Below are 13,268 nucleotides of genomic sequence, written 5' to 3'. Positions count from 1 at the left end.
AGAAAACCTTCTCAGCTTCACCTTGAACATGCCAGATTAGGTGTAAGACAGTAGAAAAAAGCCTTCTTCACTTTTTTTGCAAGAGCATCCAGCCCTGTCAAACTAGCAAGTGACCTGTCAAATATGAAAAAGTAGTTTAAGCAATGGAACATATTATGAGCAAAAGGACGATCAACTTGCCTGATACATCCAGAAGGACAAGCAAAGCACAAGCTCCCTCAACAAGCAGCCTGCCGCTCTGTTAATGTAATTTCTTTTACATGAGTTGTATATCCTGCTGACTCTGCCTGGCAGTTCCTGTCTTTATATGGGATAGAAGTGAATAAAAAACTTTACATTTTAAAAGTTAGAATTGAAAATAAAATAGTGTGACAAAAAGGGAGTGCCCCAGAGCGCCAGACACAAGTGCACATACACAGTCAAGGGTACAAATAAAGTGAATTTTGTGGCACAAAGTACCTTTCCCAGGTTCTTTCTCCAAAACAAGCACTCACAAGCAAGATTCCAATAACAATTCACCTCTACTCTCTTTCAGGCAAACCTTATCCTCTAGCTCCTGACTCCTACTTGGGTGGATGAATTGATCGGCTTTTCTGGTACCACATAATTACATCCAGAAAGCACCCTGAAAGCACTTTTGGGTCAGGTGGATCCTACTTAGTGTGTAATTCCTCTCCCCCAAGCACCCTTTGGCACATACATACATACTATGACTGGGCAATCCCTCACAATTACAATTCCCAAGGTGACTTGCAGATGTACAAATGGGTACTCGACCCAAGGGATGCTGCCATCTGATGCACAGCTGAACTAAATTGCCCCAAGAGACAGTCCTTCCCTGTCCTTCAATAACATCTTCCTGGCCAGGCAAGGTACCTGCAACCAATCTGGCCGGGACACCTGTCCATCCAGATCCTTCTCTTAATGCATTCTATATGGGTAAGGAACCACCCCCACTTATGGTCAGGATGCCAGTATATTCACCTTGTCACCTACAAAAGCACCACAAAATTCTGAACCTTCAATTTCTCATGAGAAATAAAACCTTTAGGAGATGTTGTGTCTAAGAAGAACACCTATCTATGTAAACCTTTCTTTCATGTCTCACTGGTTTGTGCAGTAGGTCAGGAACAACTGCTTTCCAGGGCTCAGCAGCAGCTGCAGCACCCCCTGGCAGCACTCATGGATCCCAACAGGGCAGCACCAAACTCCAACTCCCATGAAGCCCTGCAGGAGTCCAAGGCACCACTGCAACCTAGTGGGGCTGCCATCTAGTGTTCCAGGGGAGGTACTGTCCTAACCAGGCTTGCTCCCCTGGTCCTCCCAGAGAAGAGGCATCCTGGCTGGGGTGTGGACTCTTTATTCACCTCTGATTGTGTGGCTAGGCAAAACACAAACTTCATCATTAACTTCATCATTAAAATTGTTATAGTACCATGACTTGGTCACAGACCTCAGAAAGCAGAACACATACCTCACTTCCATCTATATCAGAGAGGATGTAGAGAGAGTGATCAGCTTTAAACATCTTGGAGTGACCATCACTCATGAACTGAAGTGGATAATATACATTTTAGCTCTTGCCAAGAAGGCTCCCCAATGCCTCTGCTTCCTCAAACACCTAAGGAAAGCTCACTTTCTAGTATGACATCTCCTTGGTTCAAGATCATAAAGCACTTCAGAGGGTGATCAAGGCAGCACAAATTATTAATAGCACTTAGCTGCCTTAGAAAGGTAGACAGTATAATTAAAGACCTCAGCCATCCTGTACAACTGCTTTTCTTACTCCTGTGTTTTGGCAAACAGCAAACATTACAGGACAATTTGAACTCGCAGCAGTAGATTCAGATCTATCCACAGATCATAAGATTATTGAACAGGAACCTGAAACAATTATGCCTGGTGTTGAGTGTAGAAACTTATTACAGCAGGTAATGTTTTTGTAACTTTTTTAATGTTCTGCAAGATTTCAGTTCCCACTGAAGACATACAGAAGGCAAAATATTAACAGTTGACCACTGCTATGGTATATACTAATGACTTTGAAGGAATGCTACTAAAGGCAAAAATAATGATACGTCTTCTTTAAAGCAGAGTTCTATGTAGTGTGGTGTAGTCACTAAACCATAGGGGTGTGAGTTCAGTACCTGTTTCTGATTAACTATGTGACCCGAACACATCACTTAACTTCCCTATGTCCTTATGTAACCAATGCACGTAAACTATTGAACCATATCCTTATCTGCAAGTTGCCTTGAATGGAGTATATACAATACTATTTTTTTCAATGATGATTTCAGAATGAACTGCTTTTCAAAGTGAATGAAATACTCACACACTGTAAGAGTTACTTAATATTACACAACCTTATTTTGAATAAAATCATTTTACTAGCTAACACAAGTTGAAAAACAGAGTTTTGTATCTATATTTCACAATAGCCTAGAAAGTCATAAAAAAGAAAAAATCAGCACAGAGGGTTTTTAATAAATATGAACAACCCAGTATCAGCCACTCTTTGGATGCTGATTTTATTCCATTATTATCTATAGTGAATCAATAGTTTGAGTTGCTTAAGTATACTACAGCCACCTTTAATACTCTGCCGTGTGACATTTTCATAAAATGACTGTTTTGTTGACCACAAGACAAAAACTGGAGAGTGGAGGCGGATAGGCGTGCCAAAGTGTGGGCTTTCAGTCACACTAAAGAATTTCACCATAATGAGCAAATGCTGCCAGGTTCCTTTCTCATTCACTTATCAATACTCTGAATAGAGCTCTACCAGCATGCAACCAGCTGTTATATACATTTAAAAGGGTTTGATTAACAGAGATTGCATGCATTTTCCTCATACCCCCGTGCTCATTCTGGCTTTTAGAGTTAATGCAGTGTCTCACAAGAATGACCCTTTACCCTATATTCCTTTTGCTATTACTTTAGTTGTTGTGTTTGTTTTATTTAAAATACAAAACCTGCTACTCCATTCATATTCTTATTGTAGTAGGTAGATAGTCGAACAGAACTCTTCCTATTTTTTGATAGTGTGATACGTGAACATGTAAAATGATGATGGTACAGTGACAGCCTTCTATTTTTACATTTCTATATTTGATTAAAAGAATGTTACAAAAAAAATCTGCTTTTAAATTATGTTTGTAGAAACTAATGCAGTATGACAGTAAATACTGAAGTACTTTGGAAATCTGTAAGAAAATAATGTGATTAGTCTTCATTAGTCTTTTGAGCCACACTCTAAACTTCTGTGGTACAAAAACATCTGGGGCCTCATTTATAAAACTTTGCATGAATTTTAGCATGTAAATGTGCATATGGTAAAAAAAAAAACTGGAAAATACGTATTCCAAAAAAAAAAAAATCGGCTTGCAGCATACACACAATTCTAAGCAATTTACCCTTTGTAAATCACAATCATCTAGTAAATATGCATACATAAGCACATCTGAAACAATCATACATGGACCATGCTAATCAACCTCATATTTATGCATGATGCAGAACTTCATTGGCTGCTAACGCAGCCTCCCACCTGACACATTGAGACACTGCCATCTGCATTCATGGGTATCTGGCTGCACTCTGAAACTTCACCATTGGCATTATGACGCCTCTCCTCTGTGTTCTAGGGGTCAGGGAAAAGTGTTAGACACTGAGTGGGTAGCCACTATCACCTGGCACATGTAATAACATGATTGCTGTTACAATGAATTCTACAGACCATATGAAACACTGAGGGTTCAGCCAATTATCTTACCCATAATCCACTCACCATATATAGTACTGTCATGTCTGACAAAGCTGCTTTACCTTAAAATAAATGAATCATGGATTGAAACAGGCTACTGAGCCACAATGTTTGACAGTCTCATCTTGGCATAACAGATGACTTGTACATTAATGAAATATCACTGCTTATGGTTAACAAAAGCAGCTTCATTCTTGCTAGGTTCCCTTATTTCAATTGGAGTGCAGTAAAGTGCTCTGATTATGTTAGGAGAACCAGAAAATGCTGCAAATTGCCTTTTTTACGTTGGAAAAAAAACTGTTATGTTCACCCATACCATACAAAAACTGGATTAGTGCTTTGCAAGCTGGTTAATGGCTTCCAGCACAGTGGGCATGACAACATGAAGCTTGGCTTAAATATTCCTGAATTGTTGGTCAGTTCCCTGAGAAGTGACAACAGGCAGCAGATATAAACAGATGAATAACCAAAAAAGTTCTTCAGTGTACATATACAGCATTGGTTCTCTTAAGAAGGAACTAAAATAAAATTTTACATCATATTCATTACTTTTGAGGTGAAATATGTCTGTCACTTCAATGTATATTATAATAACAGCTTGGTGATATTTATCATTATGCATGTGAATCGTCTTTTAGCTGGTTTGCCTCTATTTCCCTGCTTGATCAAGGGTGTTGTCATTTCCCACTTTCTCCAAAATGTTGCATACGCATGGGTCAGAGTTACCATAAATATACGCCTGTTTCCTCACCAATTTTTCTTTCATAAATGCCGACATTTGCATGGGAAGTTACATACACACATTTCAAGCTTCTTTTTGTGCATTCACAAGCTTTATAAATGAGGTCCATGGAACCCATGTGCTGCAAAATGCAAAGAAACAACATTTTACAACTATACTGACTCAAGACGAGACAGTAAAAGATTTCAATGAAAAAGAATTTGGAGATGAGATGTAGTCAAGAAATCATCCAAGAGTCGAAATTAGAAAAGATTGCTGACCAGCTGTCAAGTTTAAAATGTTAAGAAAAACATCTAAGACCATTAACCAGAAACATATTACTTCATAAATGGGAATTACAAATCAAAGCAATGTAACACACAGCAACATGGTAGTAGGTAATTCTGGAAAATTTCAGCAAGCCAACAGTTGAAGTGCTACTGTACATGATAAGGCATTCTGATAAGACATTATCAAAATTAACATTGTAAATATTGCCTAATGCAAGAAATTAATGTAAAAAATCATAATCCCTTGGGGTCCAAAATCCCATATTTCATTTGCAACATGTACTTGAACCGCAAGGAAGGCAACAAACATTGTAACAATGACTGGGTAAAAACTATTACTCTGTATTATGTTAACTAGCACATGCAACTAAGAATTTGACTATACTCTGTACTATACTATAATGACCTCTATAAAACAATTACTTTGTATTTTGTGTTATATTTTTGTTTGTTCCGTAAAGTATGAGTGCTTGACAAGACTGAGTATATCTGTCCTTAAAAAGTGCACAGCCTGTTTGGATACTGATTATAACTGAGAGATCCTGATTTATTATTTTCCCTGGCAAAATTTAGGGAGAGATCAGATGACTCCATTGGAAAATCTTTGGTCTAGATTCAAGGAGCAAAAATAATTTGGTGTCCTGATTTTTTTTTTATAAATGAGATTTGTCATGATAATGTACAAAGCAGTACTTTATTTTAACAATGTTCAGATGAGCTCTGTATGTCAAGCTCATCGTTTTATAAAATAACGGAGATGACACAACATGCATTAGCTCCAAGGAATATTCGCCATGCCCCAGGTAACCATTGCAACAATAAAACTGATGTTCTCATCAAAGCAGGCCATTAAACAAACACAATATCTTAATAATAAAAGTAGATAACAAGAAAACACACCACTATACATCTGCGGAACATGGCAGAGTTTGAATGAGTAGATTCAATGATTGTCTTCATTATATCCTTCCAATGTTTTATGAAATAAAACTTAAACTGACAATATGCACTACTTAAATAGAATGCAAAAGAAAGGACAAATGCATAGTAAGGAAATGTTGCTATGTTTTAAAAATTGCTACTGATTAAAAAGGGCACGTGAGCTCAACCGTCAGAACTGGAATCCCAGAACTTGACAGTCCATTAAAGAAAGAACTTGAGAGCAGTAAATCAGTTACAGATGCAATAAAAAGCAATAAAGAATGTTACAACGAAAATGGACAGGGAGAACATGAGGAGAAATGAATTGGAAGAGGCAACCATATAGTTCAGTGGTAAATGTAAAAATGAAATTCGATTGAGGCTGAAAAACAAAAAAGATGTAGGGCAATTTTAACAAAATGATCTCAATAGAAAATGAGTGCATATAAATAAAGTTGATTTAGCTTGCATTTATATTGGTTGGCATGGTAGCACAGTCCTGCTGCGTTTCAGGAAACAGAGAAAGGCAGCTGATACAAAGATATAGTCAATAAATACACTGCAACTGAAATAAAAGCTGACATAAAAAATGAAAACATAAATCCAAAAAGTTATCAAATAAAATATCTTTCATCGTTTACAGGGTACATTAGCATTAGTTTAACAGACTTGTTTATCATTCATTCATATAGAGTCGTGAAAAATTAAGTTTCTTATTTAACATATCTGGATATATCAAGACTTGATCTTCATTTAAACAGTGTCTACAGATAAAGGTGATGATACAGTATAACAAGCAACATGTCACTTTTACATTTTGTAATCCTATGTGTAATCTAAATTAACATATATTAAAATTTTGCACGTGGATGAAGTAAGTACAACTCTATATTTATCACAACCTCAAATACCTAAAATTAGAATCAGGTGCCCCAGATCAGGGACAAATGCTTAAAACACCATTAGAGCAGATCTTTGAGGAACAGGTCTTATTTAAACATCAGACATTTAGTTTGGGTTGCTCTTTGTTGCTGAAGTGTGTGTTATCACCATGCCTACATCAAAAGAGATCTCTGAGTCCTTCAAAAGGAAGGTTGTACAGTAGATATCTGCCTGTGACTTTAGAACTGTATTTAAAAAGATCTCCAAACAATTGGAAGTAAATAATTCCACTTTCTAGAAGATTATTTACAAGTGGAGAAGATTTCAAAGACCTGCCAATTTACCTCATTAAGTTCAGTCGAAGAGCAGAACATTGTTGCTGAAGAACGTCTCTGAGAATCCCAGAATTTCATCATGTACCTACAAGTAGCTTTTGCCACTGTTAATGTCAAAGCGTAGGAGTCTACCATTAGAAAGAGTCTGCACAGTTCAGGCCTATATAGGCGGTGTGCCAGGAGGAAAACTTTGCTTTCCATAGAGAATATCAGAGCAAGGATAAAGTTTGCTCATGAACACCTAGACAAAGACCAGAATTTCCAGAACAATGTGCTCTGGACAAGCAAGACAAAGACATAGTTATTTAACCACGGTACCAGAAGACACGACTGGTAAAAACCAAAGACAGCATTTGACTAGAAGAACTAGTACCAAGTGTAAAGCATAGTGGTAAACATTTTATGGTTCTGGGATGCTTTGCTTCATCAGGGCCTAAGCAGTTCACCATCATAGAATTCACTATGATTTGTCCATTGTACTAGGGGGTGCTTGAAGATAACATAAGAGAATTTGTCAGACAATTGAAGTTTAACCAAATGTGGACTTTGCAACTTGACAATAACCCTAAATACTGCAGTAAATTCAGCAAGCAATGGCTGAGAAGATAGAAATGGAGGTATCTGGAATGGTCAAGTAAAAGTCCAGATCAGAATACTATTGAGATTCTGTTGGGGATTTGAAACAAGCTGTGCACACAAGACACCATGGGGCATCACACAGCTGAAAGAATTCTGCATATAGGAGTGGTAGACAGTTACAAGAAACACCTACTTGAGGTTATTTCTTCCAAAGGGGGCAATACCAGCTATTAGAACCAATGGCGTATCTATTCATTTTCATTGAAATAATTATTGCAAAATTAAAATGTCATTGTGTTTTTCAATTTATATCACTTTTATCTAAACACACTGTTTAAATGAAAGTCAAATCTTAATATGTCCACATATGGTAAAAAAGAAAGGCATTTATGGGATGTACTTACTTTTTTCACATGGCTGTATTTTCCTAATCTACTCATTCCAAGGCAGGATCAAAACAGGACTAAACGAGTCTGACCTGGCAGTATCAGTTACATACAAGTCACTAATTTATTACGGGGCACACTCATTCATACCCTTAACAAAACACCCTCGAAGCCATCATACATGGGGAATGCTCAGATCAACACAAGGAGAAAATGACAAATTTATATTAACAATGACTAGGAAAGTGGATTAAATCCAACTTCCTTCTGGTGCCATCATAGTGCCACACTGAGATAGATAGATAGATAGATAGATAGATAGATAGATAGATAGATAGATAGATAGATAGATAGATAGATAGATAGATAGATAGATAGATAGATAGATAGATAGATAGATAGATAGATAGATAGATAGATAGATAGATAGATAGATTTGCAAACCATTATTTAGCATTCACTGTACCTTAGGTTTAATCCAAGTTTTTTTCCCATTATTTTAGCACTAATACTATATGTTTAACTTACTGGTATGTAGTTGGACTAATGTTGATGCAGCGTGGATGACTTCCAGACTCAAACTTGCTGGCCAGAGTGACATTGTTTCCAAACAAGCAGTATCGAGGCATTTTCACACCCACCACTCCAGCTAAAACAGATCCTGAATGGATTCCAATTCGCAACTAAAAGGAAAAAAAGGAGGCATATTGTCAATATTACCCAAAAAAGCATCAACGGTCCGTTACTGCTTTATTTACTGTACATTCAATATGTATATATTGTTTCAAAGAAATAACAAGTACATTGTAAAAAATATTGTGAAAAAATGGGAAATCATCAGTAAAACAATCTGTTAAAACTTTCTAAGTGACCCCTTACAGCGCAACTCATAACAGAATAATATAATAATTGCATAAATCAAGACATACAGCATTGATCATCTGATCCCTTGAGACAGACCTCTGGGAATAGAAAATGGATTCTTGGATAGGACAAAGGAATAGCATTGAGGTAGTTGAATAAAGATTGACAAGCTATGTTAGATTGAATGGCCTGTTCTTATCACTATTATACTAATGTTCTAAAGACTGCCCTCAGATTCTGGTCTTTGTTCTCTATTTATAGAATTTTTATTTTCTGTCTATGACTATGTGGAGTCTTCTCCAGGTAATCAAGTTTCCCCACCTTCCCAACAAAAGTCATCCATTTTAGAATAATTAGTAACCCTAAAATGGACCTCAATGAGTAATTTTTGCCTCCCTAGTGAGTGTGCCCCATGATAGACTGGCACTCCATCTAAGGGTGTTTTTTTTCATGGGCCTCATGCAGCTAAACACTATTTTCCCTTATGACCCTGAGAGAGACTGAAAATGAATGGGGAGAAAAAAATGTCTACTGTTTATTTATATAAACAATTGTTAAGGTTTTTGATTTCCCCTAGCGTGGAACATGTCCTGGAGAGCTAAAAACCATCATTTTAGGATTGTAGACATCTTACTTGAAGGGTCACAGAAGACTGTTTTGGATGAGCTAGGATAAACCATATTTGAACCTTAGAAAGTTGCACAGAGATGTTCCATACAGAACAGAGCTACGAGATGCTGTTTTAATTCTATGTAATTTTTAAATTTTCCTTTTAATGTTATCTAAGTGTATAAGTCACATTATAATCTTAGGACAGAACAACTTGACAGTTTCTAACCCAAACTCTTGACTTTTCCCAAGGGAACTCTAGATACCACAGATAAACACCTTTAACAAGATAGTGTTTTACACATATTTTAATGAGCAAAGCCTTTCGGCAGATCTGTGTATCACCAGAGCAGTTAGCCAGTTATCTGTGTGTAACATCACAAGGTATACAACCCCAAGTGATTTTTTTTTTATATATAAAGGACAAACTACCCAAGGACTGGACAGAAAGACTCCATTCCATGAGAGAGGCTCTATCCAAATGGACTTAGAGATGTTTTCCATTCATTATCACTAGTGCTGAATCGAAAAGCCATCTAAGACTACGTTTCTCCACTGACATAGATACTTGCTGTGATGCATAACCTGTAAGGGCATGCAAAGGCTAAACTTAGTATATCACGTTCCACTTTTTGACAGTACAGGAAAAAAATATATATTTTAAGCATTGAGTATAATAATTAGAAAGTATAACATCATAATTAATAACTTAAGGGGGAATATCAAATGGAGTGTACTAACAATTGAATATATTAAATTGTTAAGTGTACTTGCTGAAGTATTGTCTCATTAAAGGATCAGAAAATGGTAATCTTTAGTATAACTTGGGGTCAGGTATGAAAGTTCTAAAGTTCTTTGGATATCAATATATTTTTTTCTCCATTTTCTTCCACCATCTTAAAATGGTAATTTAATAGTTGAAGGTATCTATCAGCTCTTGTCTCTTACCTGCAAGCATTACCTTTCTTCGACACTGAAGCTATATTTTGACCATTGCAATAATGACATGCTAATCATTTGCACCAAATTCATACAAATATCAGTTGTCTACTCGGTAACTGTGGCAGAGATGTTTGTTGTATTACAGAATGCAATGTCGCTCCATCAACTGCTTCTTGTTTAGGAAAGAGAAGAGGAGGTGATTGTCGTTTAGAGCAAGGTGAAATGTGATCCTACTTGTCTAGGAAAATATTAATGTGAAACTCTTTCTCCCTGAAAAATTTACTGCAAACACACTTTGAGTTATTACTCATAATTAATCTTCATAATGACAATGTACATTTTTTTCTCCTTTCTTTGATAAGTAAACACAATCATAATATTTTGGCAACCATTTCCTGTCCTCAGTGTGAATTGGAAAGCAATGCACAGATTAACTTTACAAAGCACAACACAACACTCCATTAATTCATTTCAAACTGTGACTACCTCTTCCGCTGGATCTCATGTGTGCTGGGAAGTGCACTTGTCCTATGGCAATGAACGCTCATTGAATTAATGAATGAATGAAATTAAAATTGGGGGAGTAGTGTTTCACTCAGAAACAAACAGTTCTGCTGCCTCCCACCTTAATACACAATCATTATTTTTCAGATAGCATGGAATAAACTTCCAATGCAACAAGACTGATGAAAAATATTCATTTTGTTTTCTTGTTTTTGCGTTCTTCTTCTTGTATCATTTTGGGCCCTGAATTGTTCCAATGATACATTTCTGATGTTTTATCGAAATTCAAGACCATGTTCAACGTTTTTCTTTTTTACCATTTTCTAGAAAAAATAACAATGCCTAAAGTACTGGATGTAGTAAAAATAAACTCTTCCTAGTTATTGTAAGCAGAACTAATTATATGATGTGGAACGAGCCCCAGACACAGACAGGCAGACATGTTTAAACTCACCACCACACGTTTATTAACACTAATATTTACAAGTTAAGTGCACCACAACCCCAATCTTCCCCAAAGTCCAGGCCAAACCACACTGCCTCTTCTTCGGACCACCTCCTTCTCTCTCTTCACCGACCTCGTCTGTCTTCCACCCAACTCCAGCCCCTGAATGAAGGGAGGCGGCCCCTTTTATCTGCACCTAGATGTGCTCCAGGTGTGTTCTGGCAATCTCCCCCGAACACGCCCCAGTGTGGCGGAAGTGCCAGCTGCGTACCCGGAAGCACTCCAGGTGTCCCCACTCGTCTTCCCCCCAGGACTTCCTGATATGGCGGAAGTGCTGGGGTCCAGGGTTCTCCAGGCATGGGGGTGCCCCCTGGCGGTGACCATGGGCCCCTACAGGGTTGAGCTTCCCAGCTCTGTAACCATGGCCCCCAAAGGAACCAGGGCGGTCACCCCCTCGTAGTCTGGAGGAGGCATGAGCCCTCCTCCTGTCTTCCTGGGCATCCCGGCTGGGTGCCACCCCCAGCCGCGTGCCACAATGATTACTTAAAAGTCTTAAAGTCATTTTATGTTATTACTAAATATTTTTCACATGGTCATTGCTCGAAATATTTGCGGTCAAAATGTTTAGTATACAATTTCCTTGGATTTGACTAGATACAGTACAGGTTTTCTGTCTATTTTTTTCTGTCAATTTCAGTGTTAAATAAAGTCTTTCCATCCATCCATCTCCTTTCTGAGATCACTTTGTCTGCTACATCATCACAGGGGGCAGATGTCCATTCTGGCACAATCTGAGACAGGAATTGTAAAAGAGACATCTATATGTCGTTGGGTACTCTCACACATCAACAACAGGTTAATTTATATGCTTTAGATAATCTGATGCATATACAATTATATGCAACATACTAGATACAATATATATTTATAAGTATTTGAATTTATACTGTGTTTATGTTTCAATATGTGTTGTTATGATTGGCTGTTCAGTAACTTAACAGTTTGTGGATAGAAACTCTTCCTGAATCTACTGGTGTGAGAGCCAATGGTCCTGAAAAAAGGAGTGAGAAAAATGACTAGGCAGAATGAGGTCTGTCTCTGTCAGGAGCAGAACACCTTCCATCATATATACAAAACAGAACAAGGTTTTATTTATACAGGTATAAATTCAGAAATCTAAGATGAAAAATATCTCTTACTCCCTTTTTAATACACAATGTTTTTTAGGCACAGTGCTTTAGAAATATATTTTACTTTAAGCACTAAAACAAAGGTTTGTTTTTATCACACAGGTTACTCAAGCACTGCAGTAAGAAAGTCTGCTCAAAATGAAACACAGCTATGACCTTTGCTGTCTTTCTTCTCAAGCGTAGTCTTTAAATAGTGACTGCTTCACATAGATTCTGTGATTATAGTTTCATGCATTTAAGCACAGTTGGTGAAACAGTAGATAAAATTAGACAATCAATAATGGTGCATTAACATTAGGTGTGGAGTTAGGGTCATAATTAAAATGATCCTTTTTTTTAAGGAGGATTTGATTAAATTCCCCCATGTTTTTTTTTACCAATATGATGTTATTTAAATATAGTGCACTTGATTTAACTTACTATACCCAGACAGCTGCATTATATCTAATAAAAAACATGTAATAAACCATTGTGTACAGTATATCACTAAAATTATGCAAAATATACTGTATGTAGAAATTCATATAAACATAATGTATAGAAAAATTGATCCCAGCTAAAAGAAGTGTGAGGGTGCATGCCCTACAATGGATTCACACTTGGTTCAAGGCTGTTTCTCACTTGCAACCAGTGCTGCCAGGATATACAATACAATACAATTTATTTTTGTATAGCCCAAAATCACACAAACAGTGCTGCAACGGGCTTTAACAATCCCTGCCTCTTGACAGCCCCCCAGCCTTGACTCTCTAAGAAGACAAGGAAAAACTCCCAAAAAAAACCCTTGTAGGGAAAAAACCAAAACCTTGGGAAAGGCATATCAAAAAGAGACCC

At 37.1% G+C, this 13,268-nt stretch overlaps 1 protein-coding gene across 1 annotated transcript in view; it reads right to left on the bottom strand.

Annotated features, from left to right (window-relative positions):
- gucy1a2 (guanylate cyclase 1, soluble, alpha 2) overlaps nt 1-13,268 on the bottom strand; it is a 325,259-nt gene that overhangs the window by 30,889 nt on the left and 281,102 nt on the right. The window contains exon 7 of the mRNA XM_028800400.2: nt 8,409-8,563. Coding sequence (XP_028656233.1) covers nt 8,409-8,563 — 155 coding nt within the window. The remainder of the gene's footprint in view (nt 1-8,408; nt 8,564-13,268) is intronic.

Source organism: Erpetoichthys calabaricus, chromosome 4 (assembly GCF_900747795.2).
Source record: "Erpetoichthys calabaricus chromosome 4, fErpCal1.3, whole genome shotgun sequence".
NCBI lineage: Eukaryota > Metazoa > Chordata > Cladistia > Polypteriformes > Polypteridae > Erpetoichthys > Erpetoichthys calabaricus.
This window is presented reverse-complemented; position numbering and strand designations above follow the sequence as displayed.